This window comes from Hydra vulgaris, chromosome 06 (assembly GCF_038396675.1).
Source record: "Hydra vulgaris chromosome 06, alternate assembly HydraT2T_AEP".
Lineage (NCBI taxonomy): Eukaryota > Metazoa > Cnidaria > Hydrozoa > Anthoathecata > Hydridae > Hydra > Hydra vulgaris.
The window spans coordinates 56,782,501-56,808,388 of record NC_088925.1 but is presented as its reverse complement, the minus strand read 5'-3'; the positions used below and the strand labels follow the sequence as shown (position 1 = coordinate 56,808,388).

At 27.5% G+C, this 25,888-nt stretch overlaps 1 protein-coding gene across 1 annotated transcript in view; it reads left to right on the top strand.

The window, feature by feature from the left end:
• LOC101238093 (uncharacterized) overlaps positions 1–25,888 on the top strand; it is a 119,220-nt gene that overhangs the window by 29,041 nt on the left and 64,291 nt on the right. Inside the window, exons 4-5 of the mRNA XM_065800533.1 lie at positions 1,469–1,621; positions 23,938–24,013. Coding sequence (XP_065656605.1) covers positions 1,469–1,621; positions 23,938–24,013 — 229 coding nt within the window. The remainder of the gene's footprint in view (positions 1–1,468; positions 1,622–23,937; positions 24,014–25,888) is intronic.

Sequence of the window (25,888 nt, the reverse complement as noted above, 5' to 3'; positions counted from 1 at the left end):
ACTTAACAAAGGTTGTATTAAACTTTTAATGTAACTTTTGATTTCTGATAAAATATCTAATAAATGTTTCTTTGTTTATAAAAAAGGGGTCACGTAACATTTAAGTTAATGCTTTAAATCTGGGAAAAACTCTAATAATAACCAAATGTAATGTCTAAAATCTCTAATGCCCTATACACCCTTTTTTATAGGGAATTTAGTGTGCCTACATTTACAAAAATAAAAAATAATTATTTAAAAAAAAAAGATCTTCATGATGACTAGAGCCACTGATAAAAATTTCAATTTGACAACTTTAAAAATAAAGGAGTTAAGGTTTTTTGTCCATTTAATGTCGATCTTGGCCTATTGTGTTTTTTGGAGTTACTTGAGTAAGGTAGTAATTGATTAAATGTTGATTAGAATGATTTGGCGTCTCCAAACTTTCTCCTGTTGATTTGTTATGGGCTAAACTAAAAATAAATGTAATAAAATCAATACTTATTAACACTATAAATATGTGATCACCAAGGATATTGGTGCAATCGATGGTGCTATCGATGGTTCAATAGATATGTAAAAAAATTTAATAATGAGTAAAACTGACTTAGACAAATTAGGAAATGTCAAATACCGAGAATATGTAAAGCAGTTTATGTCGCTAAGGTGGTTACATAAATGAGAGTAAATTATAGATTAATTTAGTTCGATTTTTTCTTTTTTTCTAATTTAAACATATATATATATATATATATACATATATATATATATATATATATATATATATATATATATATATATATATATATATATATATATATATATATTAATGAAAAAAAAACAACTTTTTCTATGGTACTTAGAATGGTACTATGGTAAGTTTAATGGTATTATGGTACAGTTTCATGCCTATACCACAATTATCAGTCATTGAATACAAAATCAAAAACATAAAATCCGCTAAAATATTACAAAATACTGTGTAGTGGGATCTTTACGTTGCTAAGACATACTCGATGGCAATCAAAGAAAAAACAAAATATTAGATAATCATCGGTGTCAAAAAAAGATAAGAGGAATTTATTCTTGTGCCTGCATTTTGAAATCAACTCATTTAGTTTATTTAACAAGTTATCACCTTTATATGTTAAAATAAGGAATTTTTTGTATAAGCAAAGATTGCAAATTTTTAACGAAACTTTATAAGGATTGCAACATTTTACAATTTTCCACTTAATTCAGGGTGTAAACATTATGTCTTTTATGTTCCAAAATTTTTTTAGACAACTCGGTATCATTTTTATATTTATACTTATATTTATATATAATATATAAAATATATAAATAATATAAATATATATATATATTTATATACATTTATATATATATATATATATATATATATATATATATATATATATATATATATATATATATATATATATATATATATATATATATATATATATATATATATATATTAAATTAGATTCTTACAGACACTAACATTCAAGATGATCATGAAGGAAACATAAAAAAAATTGAAAGATTTAAAGATGGTATAATAGATGAAGTTCAACAAGCGTTACTTAAAGAAATAACAATATTTAACAGAAGAGAAACACTGCTATCTATTTTTAGAGTAAGTTTTTAGATAATATTTATGTTTAATAAAGTAATTGTAAATAAATAAAATTAATGAAGTCAAAAATGCCAAGACATCTTAAATAAAATTTGCACCTAATCCAATGATAGTTTGGATTACATTGTTTTAGCGATGTCTTTTTTCTCTTCTCTCCATCTCTTATGCAGTGCTGCAACTTTTATGCGTAGTTGCTCTACCCATAAAAATATTTATAGTTCCATACATGTATATGACTTTATTTTCAAAGTCCTTTTATTTCAAAAAAGATACAAACATTAAATAATTTTTTTTTTGATGTTACATTATATTAAAATTAATAAGTATTGGTTTAGTGCCTTAATCATCTCTTGTGATTGTCTTCTGTTGAGTGGCGCCAATCGTGAGAGACTATCATCTCTTATGATAATCTATTGTTGAGTGACATTTTTTTAACAGTCATTTCCTAATTGGGTGATTACTAAATTGGTCAAAGTATTTGACCAATTTAGTAATCACTCAATCAGGAAATGACTGTTAAAAATGGTGTCACTATAAGGGTGATAGTAAATTGGTCCTTGGAATTAGGGTCAGCATTAAACGATGCCAACCTAATTGTCAGCTTAAAAGTGTCTGAGATTGGCAATTTTTTGACAACCTTCTTTTTATTTTGTTATAGTGAAACTTTTGTGTTTTGAGCCAATCTGATGATGACTAAAAATAGTTTTTGGTTGTTTATTATTATATACCTTATTTTTTATAATTCTTTATACAAATAATTTTTTCAAGTTTTCATAAAATTATATAAAGCTAGTTATTTAAAATTGTTTTTACTTCTTACTTTTTTTAAAAATCTTCCATTAATAGTATTGTGAGTAAATATTTATAAATTATTGGATTTATGTTGGCATTTTCTTATAAAGTTGTACGTTTTTAAGAAGTGGAATCAAAATGAGAAGTAAGAAAAAATGTTATGCAGAATACCAATCTAGTTATGTTTCTTAGAATCCTGATAAAAGAAAGAAATGTCCAGAGTAAGATCGAAGAGATATCAAGAAAAGTTGAAGGCCGATCCTAATAAAAAAGCAGCATATACTGCTAAAGCAAAATTATGAGTTATAAAAAGTCGCACTCGAAAAAAAACTTATAAATCAATCTCAAAACTAAGCTCATCTTTTAAAAATGTTCAACAAAGAGGAAAAGCATTGAAAAAATTTTTAAAAGTACTACCAAATTCAAAGAAAAAACAAGCTGAAATTTTTTCTATTCTTTTAAATAGCTCTGCTTGTAAAGAAAAGCGGGTCTACCTCCAGCATATTCAAAGCTGTATGGTCTTTCTGAAAGTGATGTTTTAGCAGTTGTTAACTTTTATAATGAGGATGAAGTTTCTCAAATATCACCGAACAAAAAAGATGTCACTGGAATTCAATTATCTGATGGAAAAACAAACAATATTCCCATACGTTGTTTATATTATATGCTAAAAGAAGTTTTTGAGTTATTCCAGGATAAGGATCATCAAAATTGGACTCAGTAAATTTTGTGACCTTTGTCCTCGCAATGTGAAATCTATGACAAAATTTCAGCATAATGTTTGTGTTTGTAGTTTGCATGAAAATATGCGATTTACCTTAGATGCATTAACAAAATCAAATCAAGCATCTTTGATCAAAGTTGGATCTGAATTGATAAATAACTTTGTTTGTGAAATGTACACATACAATTACGCTTATGACAAATGTGTTGCATGCAAAGGTATGAAATAGTTCAATAAACGCTTACAAACAGCTGATACATTTGGTTTTGAAATATGCTGGGGTGAGTGGAGAACATCTGAAACTAAATCATATGGAAACATTTAAAAATTTCAAAGAAGTCTACTGTAACAGAACTCATCCAACACAAACTCTTGAGTCCTTAATACAAGGGGGGAAGGGGGTGGTAATAAAAGGAGGGAGGGGTTTAAATTTAAGTCCGTTTTATGCTGGTTTAAGTTTTGTAGTTTGGTGAGAAATAAACCAAAAGCTCATTTTCAAAAAATTGAGATTTATGATTTTTAAAGCCTGTTTACACTGAAAGTTTTTCTTTCAGTGTTAGCAGGCTTTGGTGACTGAAAAAATAATTTTCTAATTTTTAAGGCCAGTTTTCACTGAATTTTTAGTTTTTAGATAAGGTTTTTGTTGATAACAAGTGAAAATTATTAAACGCGGGAGCGGGGTGTATCTTTATAAGCTTTAGGTGGGTGGGATAATTTTCCAAAAATTATTAAATGCCCCCCCCCCCTTTTTTTATTATTATCAAAGACTCAATAATATCAGCAATGCGTTATAAGTTTGTTAAACACACATTTGTAAAGAAAAATCAATCAACAATTTTTAGTAATAAATACATTGAGAAAATCCTTTATTTTATTCCTGATTGAGTCTAAGAAGTACTTATGTTCAGCAACATTGCCACTTTTCTGTTCAAAAACAAAAGCATTATGGCTGCAATGGTTAAGTTTGAAAAACCATTTCAGTAAAAGTTCTTCAGGCATTTCTTTGCAACGATGCACGGAAAAGAAATGCTTGACAGAATTGAAGGTAGTATTAAGCTAGTTGCAGCGCTAAGAGTTATATCTAGTCAATGTGAGATCGGTCAACAACAGATTTTGCGTTTGCATTACAAGATTTGCAAGTAACTGTAATTCATGTCAGAAAACAATACAAGAAAACAAAAAAATGAACTTGGATTCTGTTCAATATTAAATTATTCAAGAAAAATCAAAGATATATCAAAATCACATTATTTATATGTTCAGAATGATAACGTTGTTCCCATGCTATTATCACCTGAGTGTAATTAAAGTTTATTACAAAATAACAATTTTTTTAGACATTTTAATTCTAACTTTTTGTTTCCTCACTAAATGTGGCATCACTGAACTGATTTTTTTTTTCTGTAAAATAAAGCGGTATATCTATTATAGCATTTTTATGTAATAAATTGTTACCATTATTTTATTGCATTAATTAAATATGAATTTTCAGAAAAAGAAGAAAAAAACAAAGAATAATGAAAAAAAGATTGCTGCCCCATGCCAATCCCTCAGTCAATGTAGCAGCACTCTGCTACATTCAGTCAGGCTATTTGTCAGTCGATGGATGTACTGAAGCCCCCAGCAGCAGGCTATTTCAGTATAACTTTATACTGCTCACCTAAACCAGCACTATAAGATATATATATATATATAGTTTTTGTATTTAACTTAAAAAAGATTGTATAGTCGAAACTATATAATATTATATAGTAAACTATATAGTAAACTATATAGATTGTATAGTCTTAACTTAAAAATGATTGTATAGTTGAAACATATTGTTGAAACTGAAAAAAATTGTTATATTTATTAGACTTATCAAGATTAGACTTATTCAATCTTTATTTTAACATTTGTACTTTGTTTTTTGTTTTAAGTTTGTTTCAAAAGATTAACATTCATCATAAAAAAACACATTAATATATTAATAAAAAGAACAGTTTATAATACTTAATATAAAAATTCATTAGAAGTGTTTTGTTACTTCATTAAAAAGTGTTTCAATAATATAAAAGCATTAGAGGTCAAACTTATTTATTTGTAACAGCTTTCAAAAACATTTGTCTTTTTTTTTTTAACAAAACTTTTTTTTTTCTTTTTAAATGTATTAAATTTAATGATTCTTATATTAAAAAGCGTTAAAGAGACTTTCTTTGTCTTAGAATTCCATCATTTATAAAAAAAAATATTTTTTAATTTTTTGATAATGCTTAATATAAAACATGCTTAATTAAATAATTTATTTAATATAAATTAAAAAAATTATATATAATGATACTTTAAAAAAAAAATCATTTTCAGTGAATTTTGACTTTATTTAAAAATGTTTTACTAATTCAAAAATATTTCTGAAGAAGTTTTGATGTAATCTATTTCGCTAAAGGTATAATTCAGAATATTTTTCATTGAGCGTATTTTTTAAATGTTTTTTGAAATAGCTGCGGTCAAATCGTCAAAGTAAAATGTTATTTGCCTGGTCATATAATGACGTGTGATCGCACATCTTCCTGTGAAATACTGAATTCTATAGAGCCACATTACCCTGTTTTGTGGAGTAATGTGGTTCTAAGTTACATTTTTATATTTTTTCAATGAAATATATCAACTTATAGTAAAATATGACTAAAGTCATTGAGTTTTTATCTCTGTTAGCTAATTTTCTCAATATATAGAATAAATCATATTATAATTCTGCAAATTGAATATATGGTATTCAAATTTAAAAGTCGATAATACTTATAAAAGTCAAAGCATGATGAAATTATGCTTAAGAAAGAATTTAAAGCGGAAGCCTAATATGATATCATTACATCTTTAATGGTCATCTAAAGAAATCCATACCAACAAAACTCCATAAAAAATGAATCCAGAAACATAGTCAGACTTAGATTCTTAATGGTACAAAACACATTGACATAAAGATCCACATTACCCCACCCAAAAATGTTGCTTTTTTTTTTTCAAAAAAACTATGTACCATTCCGTATTAAAACTAATTGAACCTAATTATCTAGTAAATTTTCTTCCAAATAAAACATTTTTTATGTGTTAGACCCTGTTTTTAAAACCCTTTTTCTAAAGTTTAAGGTTTTCAATAAAAATCTTTCTTTAAATGTATGCACCATTTTGATTTAAAAAATATACTTAAGAATTTGCCTAATTAGCTGATAATTAAAGTTTAGAGAGCTGTTTTAATCACCTATAACATGCAGTAAATAACACTTCTACTTAAAACCTTTCTTCTAAAAAACTGATAAATGTTGATTAGACCCACATTACCCCACCCTACTCTATCACTTCTATGACTTTATTTGACATGAACATATTACTAAATTTTTTTAAGTTTTGTAAAGTTGCACACTTTTAAGAATTTTTTTTGGATGAAGTTAAGTATATTGCATAGTGATATTAAATCAAGAAGTATTAGTGAATAGGGTGTTTGATTTGTGAATAGGGTGTTTCTCACTCCAAAAATAGAACTACCCTGGGTGTTTCACTTTCAGAATAAAATAGTAAAAACTTATCCAAAAATTTATTATTGGCAAATTAAAGAAAAGTATGAGGTTCAGCATGATAAACTAAAAGTAATTTTACAAAACAGATTTGAAACTTGTTTAAAATATTTGTTTTACTTTTTGTATATTTAGTTTCAATATTTTGATATTCATTCAAGTATAATTTAACTTCAACACTTATTATACTGTTGTTTACAATATTTATTTTATGCAAGAAAAACTTTTGACTAAATATGATAATTAGAGTAACACAAAAAACAAAATATTCAAAACCATTTGTTATCAAGAATTTTCTACTAAGTTTGAATATAACTTCAAATTTGATGATTTATTGGAAGATTTCTACATACACGCTAACTGTTTTGCACAACTAACATTTTTTGATGCTGTGCTAAGTGGTTTCTCTGATTTTTTAAAAACTTTTATACAAATTATTTAAATTATCATCAGTGTTGTCAAAAAGAGGCGGAGGGGTCCTAAACTTTTTTTAGGAAAATTTTTCCAAGTTTTAGCATAAGTAAGGAGAAAATTTTGTTTAAACTATGATTTTAGTTTTTTAGTTAATATAAGGAGAGACTAATAAATCAAAGGAGCTATCATCTCTAGTTAATTCAAAATTCATTATTGCTTGACTTGACATTCAGTCTACTTACTCTTTTACTGTATCTATCCCTGCATCTATGTATCTACTGTATCATCTACTGTATCCCTGCATGCTCTAAAAACTTTATTCTGTCTATTTTTCCCCCTGCACTTCAACCCTTTGTAACTCCCTCCTATTTTCATGTTTTCTTGACTCATACAAGCTATAACTTTTTAAGTCTTCTATCAGCCGTTTCCTTGCTCTTCAAATCTATTTTTTGTTTTCTATTAACTATCAAGTTATTAGTGGTTGCTTACCGCCTTGTTGGAAGTTAATTAGAATTAAAAAAAGGAATTGCAATTTAGACTTTATGAACCATTGCAAATTGTCATACCTGTGTACTGTCTGCACCACTGCAAAAATTGATCCAGATATAATATGCTCTTATAAAAATGACACATGTAACCAATGCGCAAAATTGGAAAGAATACAGCTCAGATAATAGAAAATATTACATTCAAAGACCAGTTAAGAAAATTTCATTAGAATCTATAAATATTGCATTGGTCAGAAGTAAATATGACATTGGTCTTGGGGCAACTGCAGCCATAGTGACTACACCATGAGTTGATGGACTGAGTTGATGACTTTTACCCAAAAGCAACAGGTTATTAACTGATAATTTATTGCAATGTTTAAAAAGGAAAATGTTACAAACACAACTGCTAATCAGTACTAATTTGTGTGATAACACATGAATGTATTCCTTCTTAAACATCTGAATGTTGGATGGAAAGTCCAAAAGCAGTTACAAATGGATCAAGATATGCAATAACATTTTGCAAGTTTCAGTGTTAAAGCTTATTTTATGTTATTTCTATTATTAATTAGAACAAAATAAAATTGTTCGAGCATTAAATTTTTTTAAAAATAAAATATTAGTTCATGTTTAATTATTTTACAAAATTTTTCTACGCAATTAGAGAAAAATAATAGAAATATGTTAGAAAAAAAAAATTGTACATGAGCCGCAGCGTTACATTTTATTGGTTTCATATTTATATTATAAATGATATAAATAAGATTTAAAATTGTATATTTTCTGTAAATAATATTTACAAAAACTTTAATGGTTGACACTATCTCCATCATAAGGTGTCAATGTATTCATAACATAGTTCGTACTTGCTGGAGAATTGTATGCCACATACATGCGTACTCTAGATTCCCACCAATTTCCAGCTATTCCAATTACATGCATTCTAATATACTTAAGATAAACACCTTGTTTACCATTGTCTGTAGTGTCTAATAAGATATATTCTTTATCATAAGTTGTGGGATTAAATCTAAATTCTGTTGAGTATAATTTAATAAGTGACAATGATTTAGGTATTGATGTAGTCATTGTAATATGAGGTTGTATCCAATATGAAACGTTTTGTTTAGTATTATTTTATAATTGAATGACTAGATTTTCAGTAAATGGCATATCAAGTGAAATGTATCCTCCTAATGCACTAGCTGTATATACATTACAACCTTGTAAAGAGTTTGCATAAAATGGTCCACCAAGTGGTGCAATTAACATATCACAAGCTAAAGGAAAATTATTATCTCCAATACTCTGTGTAGAAGTAGAATAATCTCCTATGCAAAGTGCATGATGTGCAAATATTCTAAGAAATACATTACCTGGAACATTGATATTAGGATCTGATCTGTATAATGCTAACCATAGTTTTCTGAGAATACCAGGACCGGTAGCTTGTGTAAAAACTATTGCTGCGTCAGGAAATGTAGATGGTGGAATAGTCTTGTATTTTAACCCAAGGCAAGTTAAACTTAAATTTGGTACTATTCCTAATTCATTAAGACTAAGTGAATTATTATCAACATAATTCTTTGTAGCAGCATCTTGTGAGTTAGTAGGATCTGCTACATTTATTAATTTATTAGAATTCATATTAATATTACTAGTTGCATTATTTTGTCCATCTCTACGAATGAACAAGTTATTAGCTTCAGATATTATTAAACCATTTAAATATACATCTGAAGTAGTAGTACCGAATATATCGACAGGCATTTTATATATAAAGAAAAAAATTACCATAGATTATTAATAATATTCTGAAAATCATATCCTTCATCTAGTTTTTTCAAAACATATAAACACAAGTGTCCGCAGAATGAGGTATTTCTAAATTGAACTCTTTCACTGTTATAATAAACAAGACTTTTTAAATAATTAACAATTTCAACAGGAGGTGGTAGATCATAAGAGTCAAAACTTAGTTTTTTATCACTGTCTTTGTACCAGCAAATTCAGTGAAATCCCTTCGTACTTGAATCTCCTGTATTTAATATTCCGCATTCTTTTCTGTGTGCATTTTTTGGTAATTGATCTCTTACAAATACACCTCTAAAATGTTTTATTTTTAATTTTTTTGCTGCTTTTATCAATTGAAAATTTGTTAGTGGTTCATTAGGTAGAATTTTTCCTTCAACATTGACAAGTTTATTTTCCATTTTTATCTGTAAATTATTTTTTTCTCAAAAAATAATTTTTGGGATCCCCCTACCCCATAGGTTCCCATAGCACATCCTTATTTGTCTATTTGCCTAATTGTCCTATTGTCTTATTGTCTATTTGCCCTATTGTCTTATTTTAGTTTGTAATGTCCATATGCTAATGTGTGTATTCCATCTTCTAAAATTACTCTTTTATCGTCTTCTGCGCCTAATGCTATTTTATTGATTTCTTCTGTGTAAATTTCATGTGAGTATGATCTTATTACATTCATTTTCCTAATATGATCTCTTTTATTTAATAAACAATCTTTGTAATCTTCATGTGTTATATACTTTTTAACAACATTTTTCTTTACTCCTTTGCATTTTTTGTTATCTTTTCCATGTACTTTGTAGGAATACAACTTCGATCTGAGTCCAACAAATTCTTCAATTTGTGCTCCTCCAGTCTCATCTTTAAACATTCCTATTACTTTCTTATTAAGACCAACTTTAAATCCTACATTATTAATTGCTGGATAATTTGGGTTAAACTCACTTGTGTCAAATTTGTTTTCAATATCTTTAGAAATATCGGAATAAAAGTCTTCTGTTTTAATTTCGTATGCTAAAGAATCTGTATCTGTGATTAATAGTTTTGCTCGATCAGCATAGTTTTTCTTTATGTAATCATAATGAAATTCATACATTAGAGTTTTGCTCAAGTCCAATATACACATTCCTAAGTAAATTGGTTTAGTATATTTTAGTTTTGTTCTTTTCATATAGATTGCTATTAAGTTTTCATCAAATATTGTTCTACTTTCAAAGTTTGGTTTTGATGCTAGTTTAATAGCTTCATTTCTGTCTGTTACTAATCTAATATCAACTCTGTTCTCAACATTCTCCATTGTTTTTCCAAATACTGAATTGTTCATGAGTTTAAAAAAGTCTTTTTCAAAATCATTCGTTGCTTTAGTTCTAAGGTTTGTATTTAGTTCGATGTATTCATTGAGCCATGCTCTTTCTTCAAACTTTATGCCTCTATGAATTTTAGTAATCTTTAATCCTAATTTTTCATATAGTTTTAGATTTTCATAATGTACTATATACTTTTTCTTATTATTCAAGTTGGGGACTAATTTTTCAACTTTATCAATATTTAATCTTTCAGGTGCTAGAGGATAATCATTATGTTCATCATGTAGATGTTCAGGGTAATCTAAATCTACTTTTAGTATACATGGAATTGATTTCCATTTTTTCAATTCATCTTCATCCATCCATTTAAAACCATGTGTTGGATGTGGTTTACTCATTGCCCATCCATATAGATTATTAGCGTCAAGATATTGTATGAATGTTGATTCTTTGCTTTTATCATACTCATCACCCATGTACTTATTATTAGAAGCTCCTAACCTATTGGATATCATACTGATTTCACCTCTTATTCCTTTCTTTATCATTAGTATCATATCGTAATCACTTAGCAATTCTAATTTTATTTTTGTTTTCTTCAATGCTGCATCCCATGCTAATCCTGGTGATGTATAATACCAAGAAGGATCTAATTTATAACAATTCATATAAACATCTCTAAAATTTTCAAAGACGTCAGCTAGTAAAAGCACATCTGAAACATTGTGCAAGTCGTGATAATCTCTAAATGTTTTGCAATGAAACTCATTCCATACATTTTGTGCATGTGAGTATTCATCATCACTTATATCTTCATCGTTTTATTTTGAAAAGAATAATTCTTTTGTTGGTAATTGGGTTTCATTAAATTTATCAACAGAGTCTACCCAATCATATGGATATACGCCTTTTTTTTGTAACAAATCTAATTGTTTCCCTGAATATAATTTTCCGATATTTTTGCACTGGTCTTTTGCTAAATTCTTTGATAAAGGGTCTAAACTAGATGGCATAAATATATAACTATCTAAGAAACGAATCTCTCGTTAAACTTCAAATTTCTTACCGTCTTTAATATATTCATCGACTTTAATTTCTCTAGAAAAGCTAATATACTTTTCTTCATTGTTTGGTATACAGCTCAATTTCCCTCCTGATAATTTCTTTATAAATAAGTGAGAATCATAACCAGATAAATTGTGAAATAGTACTGGAAAGAATTTTGGAATTTTATAATTTAAATTACAACTTTGGTGAGCAGCACCTCTATATTTTCCAGTTATATGACAATGGTCACGTACTTTATCTTTTCTAAGATCTTTTCCACAAATGTGACATGATATTGCTGTATTAAAATCATGCTTGTTTTCAAGAGTAAATATCATCTTTTTTGGAAATTTAATCATATGACAAATTTTAATGATATCTTCTTGTAAGCTATCAACAAATTTTTGTGCAACATCATCAGTTTCATTAGTTGAAGTATATGTGACTGGACTTCTTTGATAAAAACTTTCATCAAAACATTTAATATAATAACAGAATGAACTTGGAATATGTTTCTGATATTGTTTAGTATAAGATTCATTCGGATTGGGTTCACAAGTGTCAATTTGTTTGATAAAACTTTCAAAGTCAGCATATACTACAAACGGAACTCTCATTGATTTATTGCGATTAGTAAATTGCATTGTTGAATTTAGTGGTGGAAGTTCAATACGTACTGAATCATGTGTATCACAATAAGATTTATGATTAGATAATGATTCTTCAGAATTAAACCCTAACAAACAATTTCTACAATAGTGTTTTTTGCAATGTTTATTTGATGTTTGTGATGAAAGTAATCTGCTTAAATTTTTTATTAAACAGTAATGATTGGTTTCACCATTTGAGATTAATAGTAAATCTATTAAATGTTTGCGACCATTATTCTTTGATATGTGCAAAATATGAACTTCTGAATTTTCATAACCATATACATTGACACTGATATCTTGATTGTTCTTCTTAAATTGTATGATTTGATTTAAGGATACTGGAAATTCTATTTTATCCCAGTTTATTTTTTCAGCTAGATTTTTAAGCTCTTTATATACTCTTTCAGGATTATCTGTTGGATTTAATGCTGTTGCGATACACCACTTCATTCTTTATATTAATTATTGCTTTTTTAGTTGCTAAGTTTTTATCAAGTGGAATATATGATTTAGCTTTAATAGGGTTATACTCAATAAAATTGATATCCATCTTTTCAACAGAAACAAATCTACAACATGATGATTTATTTTGTTGATATAATGATAAGGATTCTAAAATTTTCTGCTTTGATGTTTCATAAAAATCTTCTATATCTGTTGTTTCTAATACAACTTCATTCTTCGTTCTAAATGGAGCAGATGTGATTGTAGTTTCTCCTGTTTTAATATCAGTATGCTCTATTTCACAAATGAGAACTATGTAAACCTTTGAATTTCTATTTTCATTTAGTATTTTAAATGCACTGTTTTTAGCAGCATTCATGAAAGACAAAGCATCGTAACCTTCTATTCCTTTAGCTGTAAATTGTTTTGTCACATATTTAACAGCTGATTGCGATAATTTAAATTCTATCTGATTTCTAATTCCAAATTTTTGATACAAATTTGAAACTGCAGATTTTAATGATTCAATATTTTCATTAGCTGTTTTTTTAATTGGTTCTGGAACATATGATAAAATCCAATCTGCAAGAGTGACGGAGATAAAATTGTTGATGATATATCTTTAACAGGCTCATCAAGTAGATGTTTAATATCCATCTGTTCGTCTGATTGCATCTCTGTGATCGATAAATCAAATATGAGATCATCTCTTCACATATTATAATATTTTTTAATTCCTCGCTCTTTAACGATTTGTTTTAATTCTTTTACCGTTTTATTTTCCATTTTTATATATCAAGATAATTTTTTTTAATTTTCATTTTCTTTATATCATTTTTCAAAGTATTTTTTCTTGTCAATATTTCATATGTAAAGTTTCATATGAAATATAAATAAATCCCTATTTATATATAGTAAGATTTTTTATTTTTTTAATTTTTCAGAATTTAATATTTCAATCTTATAACCATTATCAATCTTGCCATCATGCATTTCAAGATATCTATATCCATGACCAGTTTCACGCATTGCGCTATATAAGGATTTATATACTGTTTCTTCTCCTGTTTCCATGTTTGTTAATTTAATAGTGACTGGTTTTTTCTTAATTGTTCTTAATCTTTCATATTTTAAATCTATTTCTTTTTTCTCTTCTTTTACTGGATGTATTCTAGGTCTTCCAACTGATCTTTTCTCATCAACATCTTTTACTGGATGTATTCTAGGTCTTCCAACTGATCTTTTCTCAGTTACTTCTTTCACTTGAGACATAATAGATTCTTTATCTACTAACCCATTTTCCATTGCAATCATTAGCAATGTAGCGATATTGTCAGATGTTTTTGAAATGTTATTTTCTTCTAATAAACTTTTTAAACTTTTCTTTGTATAATACATTTTTATTATATAAAGAAAAAAAACTTAAATAATTTTCAAAAAATTTATTTAACATCAAATTTTTTACCATCTGATATAAGTTTCATCATCTTATCAGATATTACAATAGCATATGCTTGAGTATTTGCTGGTACAGTTGTATTAAAAAATGCTTTAACTTGTAATTGTACTGTAGCTGATTTTAATTTTTCTGATTGTTTGCTAACATCAAAAACAAGTATTGGGTATAAATCTTTATAGTCAGAAGGAGTTATATTGCTGTTTGCAATCATTTCATTCATTCCATAAAATCTTTCTTTAAACATTGATGCATCTCTATAAATTCTTGAAAATTGCTGATTTGGAAATGAGCAATAATAATCAAGGGCAGGATCTTGGATAGTGCTATTATTATAAATAACGTAAATATTTTTCAAGTCACAATGATCAAATAATGCCGAATTGACAGTTTGGTCTCCGGTATTTCTATTTGTTTGAAATCCGACAATAACGTATCTTGGAATTTCAGCACAACTTAATTGCCAACCAAATATAGTAGCTTGTTGAACAGTTGTAGTATCACACTGACGCATTCTAAAACTTAATGGAGCTACCACTTTTCTTTTAATTTCACTATCAATTTTTTTCTCTTCTTCAAATGATGGTTTCACACTTGGAATAAACAATGATATTTTAGTAAGATTTTAGTAAGACTTTTCCTGCAGCTGCAGCAGAAAGCCTAAAAATTGCAGGATTATCACTTTGTCTTGTAAGAATTATTGTATGTTTAAGTCCATAAATAACTTTATCGTAGTCATCACAGAATCCAAAAATGTGTCTTAAAGGTATGCAAAATGAAAATGTACCGTTTGTAGTTGGACTTTTAATTATGTATTGTTGCCTTGTTGCAAACCCTGTGTTATCAGCAGCTACTGCTGTTGATGCTGTATCTTTATACCACAATTGATTTAATCCTTGTGCTAATTGAAAGTCATTTGAATAATTAAGCAATCCTAGCATTGTAGTTGCTTGACCTGGATTATAAATAGCTTCTATATCTTGGTTTCCTAATTGGTATGTTATTTTAGAAAATAATTGCATAATACCATTATTTGTAAGAGCTACTTGATCTGCATCAGCATAAGCTGATCCATCAGCTAGTTTAACAAGTTGCCCTTCAAATAAGAGATACGCTTTAGATGGAAGTGAAAACAAATTTTGTTCTAGAACGATAATTTTTATATCTCCAAAATTTAGATTTGTTCCAACAATAGGTTCATATTCTCTATCTTCACATCTTTCAATTCCATTATCTATTACTGGAATTTCTGTAAAATTAAATACTTCAGAAGTCGTCATTTTATTTTTTTATATACAATATAAAAAAAATTTTTTTAATTGACAATTCTTAAAAAACTATATATAAAAAATTTACGAAAGCTAAATTTACGAAAGCTAAATTTACGCAAGTCGAAGTCCTCGTCCCATTTTAACTAGATCTTCTATTCTTACAGCATTTTTATTTGATACTTTGCATGAGCGACCTTTGCAAGGCACTTTTTTTACTTCATCTTCATTATTATTTAGATCCTTTGGATCCATGTAAAATCTTTGATTTTTTAGATCATTAGACCCAGATGCTATCAAATTTGAAAGTATTTCTTTACTTTTTTCACTAATAACAGGTTGTGAAGCTATTTTTGAAGATGCTTTTTCAATTAATTGTTTTCCTTTTTCAACTGCAGCATTTGTAGCAGCTTCTATCGCTGATTTTGAAAGTTCTTTTCCTGCTGATTTAGCAGCAGTTGTTGCAGTTTTTCCTAAATCAGTAGCAGCCATCTTCTTCAACATATCTGATGACACTCTTGTTACACTTGATGATGCTGCTCGTTTAAATAAATTTTTTATTATGTTGAATATACCACTTCCTCCAACAACATATATTTTTTTATATCTCTTATTATTAACAATCAGCATTTTTATGTACTATATATTTTTTTTATATACAATGAGATATAATTATAAAAGATTTTGTATTGCTTTATACTGTTCATTATCTATTTCATTTTGCCTTAATAATTCATCATAAATTGCAACACCTTCATTTCTTGCTCCAGTGTTACCTGCTTTCCATGCAGCTATACACAAATAAAGCCGATCAACTAATGCATCAGGGTCACTAGGAAGAATTATAGTTTTTACTCTACCTTCAATTCCTTTTCCTCTTAATTCACGTTTCCTATTTTCTTTTATATTTTTCCAAATAGGAGATATTATTTCTCTGTATTTTACACTACGAGAAGACTTTGGTTTGTATGGTTTTTTAGAAGTAATTGCATCTGTTTGTATTAATATATCTTGATATTTTTTAAGATCGTCTTCACTATATACTCCTTTATTAGGATTAAACTTTACTATCAATTCCCAAAGACCAGGAGTACCATAATATATTTCATCATCAATAATTATACCATTATCATTAATATGTATTGGTTTTTTTCCAATATAAAATATACCATCTTCATCACGTATCCCAAATGTATTGTCTGTAGATTTTTTACTATTAGCATACATTTTTAGATAATCTGTTGCAATTTTTCCTAGACTCATACCATCTTGACTATTAAGACTATCTAATCCTAACTGTACATTAGTTTCATTTAAATCATTCTGCTTTACTCTTTTTTTATTATCTAAGTAATCTTTAACAATTTTATCCCTTATTTCAGGATCTTCAATTTTTGAAATGGCATTTTGCTTTTTTTTATAAATAAAGATAAAAAACGTAAAACGTTATGTTTTGACGTTGACATTTTTTCTAAATTTGTTTTGGAGTATATTAATTGCTTTATCTCTTCCTTGTTTAATGAATGATTCTTTAGTTTGTTCATTCATTAATTCTTTTGAATTTGTTCTAATTTGCTCAACCATAGCTTTGAATTTTTCAAGTTCACTAAGTATTAGTTTAAATTCATTGTCATCTATATTTCCGTCTACTAAAGCTTTAGAAATATAGTCACTTATTGTATTTAGTTTTGAGTCAGCAAGTACTTTAATCTTTTCATGCTTTTCTGCTTTTAAATTTAATTTTTTATTAACTTGTCCTCCTATTAATGATAAAACACCTGCTCCTAATGCTGCACCTTCACATGCGATAGCTACTGGTGCTGCAACTATTGTTGCTAAAAATCCGATTCCAATAGTTCCAAGTGCCATAGTGCTTGCTAGTAATGAATTATCAATAGCTGAAATTATTTTTACAGCTCTATGGTACTTTTTACTTAACCTATTTCTCTTTTCTCTCTCACTCTCTATTTCTTTTTGAATCTCACTAATTGTGTTTAGACGATATAGATGTGCACTAATAATCTTATTTTCTTCATCAGGTGCACTTGGAAGATTTGAATATAACTGATTAATATTTTTATCATTTTGTATATCTGAATAAATATTACATAGCTTTTTGCAATTAAACTCCATTTTAATAAGTAAAAAATGATTTTTTAAAATAATATTTTTTTAAAAAATAATTACAATAAATTCACAAAACTATCCTATCCCCCTTTTTAATCAATATATCAGAATCAGAATTATTAACAACATTTATCATAATATCATCAACAGTCTCTGATATTACAGAGTTTTGCAAACTTAACATTTTTCGTTTAAGTTCTTCTTTTAATGAAACTAACACAACACTTTCATTAACTACAACACCAAACTTTAAAAGAATATATTGATGTGATAGATATTTTATTGTAATGTCTTGTTGCGCAAATATTTCATACTTATTATTATCTATTAATACTGAAGGATGCTCTAAATCTTTGAATATATTTGCATATACTTTAGAATAAATAAGTTGTTTTGGTGGTTCACCTGGTATATTTCCTAAAATATGTAATGGCATTTCTTTTTATTATATAAAGAAAACAAATTTTAAGAAATCATAAAAGTATATTCAAAAATGGAATATTAGCAAATGGTGAATTTGGTCCTAATAATAAACCTGATCCTGTTGATGTATATCCATTTCCACTACGTAAGTACAATCCATCACCTATAGAACTACCTCTATTCCATGGTCTCAAATATAAGCCATTTCCTGCAGCAGTCATTTTAATTCCTTTTCCATTCTTTTTTAAGTACACAACACCCCTTCCAGCAATTTTATCAACCATAGCTGATCCAGCTGCTGAACCTACTCCTGCTAATAAACCTGATGTAAGAGCTGGAGCAACGCTTGATACTAAAAATCTTCCAGCTGTACCAAGGAAAGGTAAAAGTGCTCCTAGAAATCCACCCTCTATTTTAGAATTGTGAATGAGTTGCGCTTTACTTAAATTAATTATCACACCAATACCATTTTCATATGCTTTCGTAATTTTATTCAATTGCCTTTTTGTTACTGCTAATACATGATCGCCATTAAGATCTGAATGAGCTAATTTAATACTAGCTCCATAACCACCTTCATCAATTACTTTTTTAATTTTTTTCAATTGCCCTTCTGAAATATTTACTTTAATATTAGTATAATTACTCATTTTTATATGTAAGTAAAATAAATTTAAAAAAAATTATTTTTACGACTTATCTACTTCTCTTATATGAAATCTAATAGTTACTTGTTCTCCTCGTAAATCCAAAAGATTTCCATCGTGATCAACCAATCTAGTTTCCATTTTTGATATTTGTTTTAGTATTAGTGGTGAATAAGTTACATAATTCGGCTTTTCAATAATTTTATATCCAGGACCTACATCTGGGAAAAATCAATATATAACGTTACTAGTTGCTCCATTCACATACGACGATGCTATTATATTAATATGTTTACTATATTAGTTGATATATAGTATCCAGCTGAATATATTCCACTGTTAAAACCAAAAATACTTCTAATTGAATTTGAAGTTGTAAAATTAACTTTATAACCAGTTGCAATAGTTAAATTTGCATTTAATGTATTCTTGTTTGCTACAATTGTAATATTTGCAACTGCTGAAGTTGCATCACCGTTTAATATCATAGTCGATTGTATGTAATTATTTATATCAACAACTTCATAAGATCCAACTGGAATGTTTATATCCTTCCAAGTTGATCCATTATCTTTGCTATATCTAAAATTATTGTTTGAAGATTTAATATTAGAAAAACTGTAAGATGTATCTACACGAACTAGAGCCATTTCATATTCTCTGTCTTCTCTAAATTTAATTACAGGGCTAAAAATAGTTCTTAATAAACTACTATTTCCGCTCACTAATAAACATGTCATTTTTATATAAGATTATATTTTTTTCAAAAATTGGGTATATAAAAACAATTTAATCCACTTCTATATTTTCCATAATCTTTCTTAGAAGATAGATCTATAACAACAAATCCATGAGGATCTGACCATGCTTTATTACAAAAATCTTTAAACTCATCTTTTTCCATATTACTTGAAACATGATCATTATATATGTGATTTAAATTCTTTGAATCTTTAGGAAATAAGCAAATAAAATTTGTATTTTCTTGTATAGTTTGCCTAGGTAACATAAAATAATTTTGTGCAAGATAGAAACAATCTACATTACTATGTCTTCCTCGTATATAATATTTTTCACACTTATTTTGCTTTGTTAATTGTAAATCATCAAATATCATCAAATTATTCTAACGAATATCTAGATCTTTAGGATCTGGTACATCTTCTTCCGTTTCAAAAAACTTACACTCTATATCTGTTTTCTCATTTAAATTTTTTGAAATATCTTCAATTATAAGCGCAGGGTTTGCATTTGACTTTTTTATTTCGTCTTGTAGATTAAATAGTTCTAGAATAACTTCTTTTGGCAATTTTTTTTCAAAAGATTGCTGTAATATTTTGTATTCTGGTTGAAAAAGAGACTTTCCAAAAACTTGTAAATTATTATAATCTAACCAACCAGGTCTTAAAAGTAAATTCAATAATAAAGTAGTTTTTCCACAACCCGACTTTCCAACAATAATTCCTCTTATACTCCTAGGAAGCAACTTATTATTATTTCTTTTATCAATTTCAAAGAATATCTTTTTCTTTGATCGTTTGTAGAAAACTACAAACGATCAAAGAAAAAGATAAAGATCTGAAATGGACTGGCGAACTTGCAAACGAACTTCATAAACCAGTTGTAAAACATTTTAGAAAAAGAAAAGTGATTGTATATGGAATCGATGAAATATGGGCTGCTGATTTAGTTGACATGCAATCTTTCTCCAAATTCAATGAAGGTATAAAATACTTATTAATGGTAATAGATGTTTTTTCTAAGTATGGATGGATTGTTCCATTGAAGAGTAAAACTGGAGTTGATGTTGCTAATGCTTTAAATAAAATCTTCCACGAAAGAAAGTGTCAAAAAATATGGGTAGACAAAGGCTTAGAATTTTATAATAAGCATGTTAAAGCTCTAGGTGTTGAGTTATACTCAACTGAAAATGAAGAAAAAAGTTGTGTAGTTGAATGTTGGAATAGAACAATGAAAGATAAAATGTTTAAGTACTTTTCAGCTAATTCTACTAGAAAATATATTGACGTTTTAGATGAAATGGTAAATAAATACAACAACACAAAGCATTCTTCCATTAAAATGACACCAGTTGAAGCTAGTGATAAAAAGAATGAAAATATTGTTTGGTTCAATCTAAATAGAAATGTTCGATCAGAGTCTGTAAAACCAAAGTTTTCAATTGGTGATAGAGTTAGGATAACTAAAAAGAAAGGAATGTTTGAAAAAGGATACACACCAAGATGGACTGAAGAAGTTTTTACAGTGTCACAAGTTCAGTTCACAGATCCACCAACTTATAAATTAACTGACTATAATGGTGAAAAAATACAAGGTATTTTTTATGAACAAGAAATGCAAAAAACGGATCAAAAGATATTTAGGATTGAAAAAGTTATTCGTAAACTTAAAAACAAATCATTAGTAAAGTGGTATGGGTATCCTGATTCTTTCAACTCATGGGTTGATAATAAAGAATTGATAAGTCTGATATAGTATGTTTTCTTTTATGCGTAAGTTGATGAAATTGATGTAACCATAATATATTAATATATTGTGGTTGATATGGATGAAATATGATATGAGAATATAGATAGGTATATAGTTGAAAAAAATGGCCCAGAACCCGCTTTTTATACTTTTATATGAAAATATGAAATGAGAATATGGGTTGGGATATAGTTGAAAAAAAATGAGCTAGTATAAAAAAGTGCGTGCTAGATCATTTTTTTCAACCATATCTCTATCCTATAGGGATATGAAATAAGGATATAGATAGGGATATGGTTGATAGATAGGGATATGGTTGAAAAAAAATGAGCTAGAACGCCCTATTTATAGTATTCATGCTGTCAAAATACATATTGGAATTGAAAGAAAATAAATATTGATGATTTTACATTGAATTGGCTCATCCTTCCGAAAAATGCATATTTGAAATAAATACTGATGAAAAATTTGAAATAATTACACATTGGAACCAAGAATTGTTTCTAAAACAAAAAATTAAAATTGATTTCTAAATGCAGGCAAGATAAAAATATAAAACTATAAAAAAGATTAACTCAAAAAATAATTATTAAATCTTAATTAAAAAATATATATATAAAAAAAGCAGAAGTAAACAATTCTAAAGAATTTTTCTCATATGTCATGTGTCAGCATATTCTAAAAATGTGTGATATTTTACAGTAGTTAAGACATTTTTTTAAGTAGTTAATTTTTGGTATAAATTGAAGTTTTAACAATTTGAACATTCATTTCTGATGAGTCTTAAAGAGTCAATAAAGATTGATGAAACACAGTGTAAAATGAAAAAAATTTGATAGGTGATTTTGTACTAATTTATTATTGCATTGTTTTTTTAAGAACATTGAGAACTCTATTTTGTAGAATACATTTAATTTATTTAGTGTAGGTTTGGAAGTCAGTATTTCCAAACCTACACATTTATGATTTCATTTCCAAGTTTTCCAAACTTACAACATTTTCAAACCTACAAGTTTTGGGTTTCGTTTGATCAAATTATCCAAACAGATTGGAAAAATATCGGTCTACAATTGTTGTAAAATTGACCACAAATTAGTTTTCTAATTGTTTTCGTACTTTAAGATCCAGTTTAAGTACCTAATGAGACACTTTTCACACCGTAGGATTTTTCTAAATAATATCTTATTAAGAATTCCATTTACTTTCACAATATTACCAAGCTGATTAGAAGCAAAACAGTCACACACCAATACTGAAGTTCCACACCAATCCAGACCATTACTAAAACTCTACACCAGTCCACACCATTATTGAAAACTAAAACTCCACAATGTTTAACAGAATGAATTTTTCAGTATCTGTTTGTTGCACATAGTTCCTTTGTTTTGTTCCAAAAACAAGAAATTTAAATTCATTCGTCCACAATACAATTCACCACTCTATTTGTGTCTATTTTTATATTATATGGACTATTGAACTTTTTTTTTATTCTCTGAAAAACTACTTTACCATTCAAGCCAACAATTTTTAAGCTATGTTGTTCAGTCCTTTCTGAAGTAATTTTATTATTAGCAGCATTGAAGCAGCATTGATGTTATTTTTTTGACTACTAATTGACTATTTCTTTTACATTAGAGCATAATTGACTTGTCTTCAGCCTTTGATGTTTTTAAGGGATGTCCACTTCTTTTCCTATCTTTATTTGTTTCATTACATTTATGTTGACAAATAGTTTCACTCACAATTGATTGTGGTAATTTGGAAGTACTATAAAGAACAAGTAGAATTTTATTTACAAATTTTGTGGTTAAGTATGTTTGAGTAAATTTTGTGGTTAAGTATGTTTGAGTAAATTTTGTGGCTAAGTATGTTTGAGTAAGTTTTGTGGTTAATTATGTTTGAGTAAATTTTGTGGTTAAGTATGTTTGAGTAAATTTTGTGATTAAGTATGTTTCAGTAAAAAATTGAGTTTACTAGTTTGCACTCAAAAGTACAAATTTGAATTTTGGAGTTCAAAAGTACAAATGAATTCAAATTGGAATTCAAGTACCAATTCAAGTTCATATTCAAAAATGAAGAAAACATTGTATATTTTGCTTTAATATTTTTAAAAAACACGCCAGGACATTTTATTTAAATTATTTTATGACATAAACAGTTTTAAAAAACCGGAAACTTTTGTTTATGTGCAGTGATATACAGACTTATTTTTGGTAATATAGTTAATTATAAATTGAGACATACTTTAAATATTTTTTTATAGTATATTTTGATTTGATTTTATATATAGATAGTTATTATGTTATATAAATAGTTTTTAGAATATAAATATGCTTCACACGATTTAAGGCACATAGTATATTCTTATTTAAAAATTATATTTATTGATGTTTGTTTACTATCAAAAAAGTGAATTCAATTAGTAAATCAGTTTTATTAAATAAGTAATTAAATTTACTAATTTAGTAAAGTAATTTGATCCAAATGAGTTGCCCTTTCGAGTGACTCATCAGCATCAGAATAATATTTTTAGTCTGGTGCCGTTGGGCACCATGTCTGTACATATATTATACAACATATCATATATCATACCTATTGTGTGATTAAAATTTTAATGAAATAATTTTATTAGGAAAATTAAAGTCGTAAAAATTAAAATTAATACTTTAGATTCTGCTATGGATTCATTTACTTGCTGCTATGTTATCATTATCTACTGTATATGTTTATTCAGCTATATGGACTGGTATGTTTTAACACCTGAGACCGTTTTAAAAAGTTAAATTTTTAAATGAACATAACTATTAATTTATTAAATTAACATGTCAAGTTAAATTTTTAAATGAACAGTATGATTATAACTATTTTAATAAAGTGTTAAAATTAAAATAAATAATGGTATTTAAAAAAAAAGTGTTTACAGAGAATTATTACATTAGATACTTTCTGGTATTCAAGGCATATCTAGAATATACACAAACAAATTTCCTAGTAAAATAACTAATAAGCACATCAACACACACACACAGAAAATGTTTTCAAAGATTATTTTTTATACCTGTTTGATGTTACTAGAGCAAATGACCTACCTGTAATTACAAATTGGTCATAGTTTTCTTTTTGCACAAAGAGAGTCTGGGAGAAAAGGAGTAATGAAGAAGTAAATCAATTTAATAAATCCATTCATTAAAGAAACCCATTCTGAAGATAAAAAGTCATCTCTTTTTTTTTTCTACAAATACGACAAGACTACAAGCAACCATTGTTAAGTTGGGAGTTATTAGAAAACAAAGATTAGATTTGAATACCAAGGGAACGGTTGATAAAAGATTTAAAATTTGTAGATTATGTGAGTCAGAAAAACATTGGGGAAGGTGGGAGAGAGTTGCAAAGGTTAAAGTGCAGGGAAAAAATCTAGATAAATCGAAGTTTTTAGAGCATGCAGGGACAGATGCAGTAAAAAGATGAGGCTTTGCTGAATGGCGAGTCAAGTGACAATGAGTTTTGGTTGATGGATCTAGATATGATAGCTCCTTTGAGCAGCAACCATGATAGTATTTGTAGAAAAGAAAAAAAGATCCAACTTTGCAACGATGGGATAGAGAGGTGAGCTTGGCAAACAGATCCAAATTCGTTTAAAATGTGTTTTTAAACTTTGTCTAGAGAAGAAAGAGCATCATTGGAAGAACCAGCCCAAATATGACAATAGTATTCCATCAGGGGGGAATAAGAGACTTGTAGAGGTAGAGAATGAAACCAGGAGTAAGAAAATAGCAAGCACAATTAAGAAACCTTACCAGATGCTAGTTTAGCAATCAATAATATGGTTTCCATAAGAGGTCAGTAGTGAACAATAATCCAAGAAGATGTAAGAAGAGTGAGATGGTTGTCATTCATGAATATGTTTTATATTTAAAAATAAATTTTTAAAAATTGGAACAACAGATCCCATTTTCCAGCAAGCAAAAAAATAAGATTCAGTCAAGTATTTTTTAAATAGTTTAGAAATAATTGAAGAGAGCACTTTTGCAAGACTATGACAGGAATGTTGTTTGGACCACAAGCTGTAGAAGAGTTTATTTGAGATATCACGTTAGCAAATGTTTAACAATCGGTTAACCTTTTTATTTGGAATGGAAGGAAGAATGTGGCAATAAGATTCAAGAGTCAAATTACAAGAAAAGTTCTTTCCGAATAGTTCTGCCTCATCCTTGAGAGAGTTAATAAGATCAGATCCATGAATGAGAGATGGAATGTTAGACCTACCTTTGTTATTTATGCTGTTGACGATTTCCCACAAGTCTTTAGAGCCTAACTTCTGAAATAAGATACGAGGTTTAGTAAACTGAGCAAAATGGAGATTAGCACCAGGCAGCATCGTTTTACATATATTAATTGCAATTAATAATAATATGACTTTGTTCTCAGAAGAGTTGTTCTTTTTAAAAAGATGAAAAAAATGATAACAAGCAGGTAAAAACCATGAAGTTGAATAAGGCTTAACTTGAAACCAATGAAAGTGAATAAAAGTTTCATTCCTGCATGTATCCAGAAGGTTAAATAGGAGACGCATTTATTAGTGAAGATACAAAAGATATCAGCCCAAAGATCATCTCAAAGA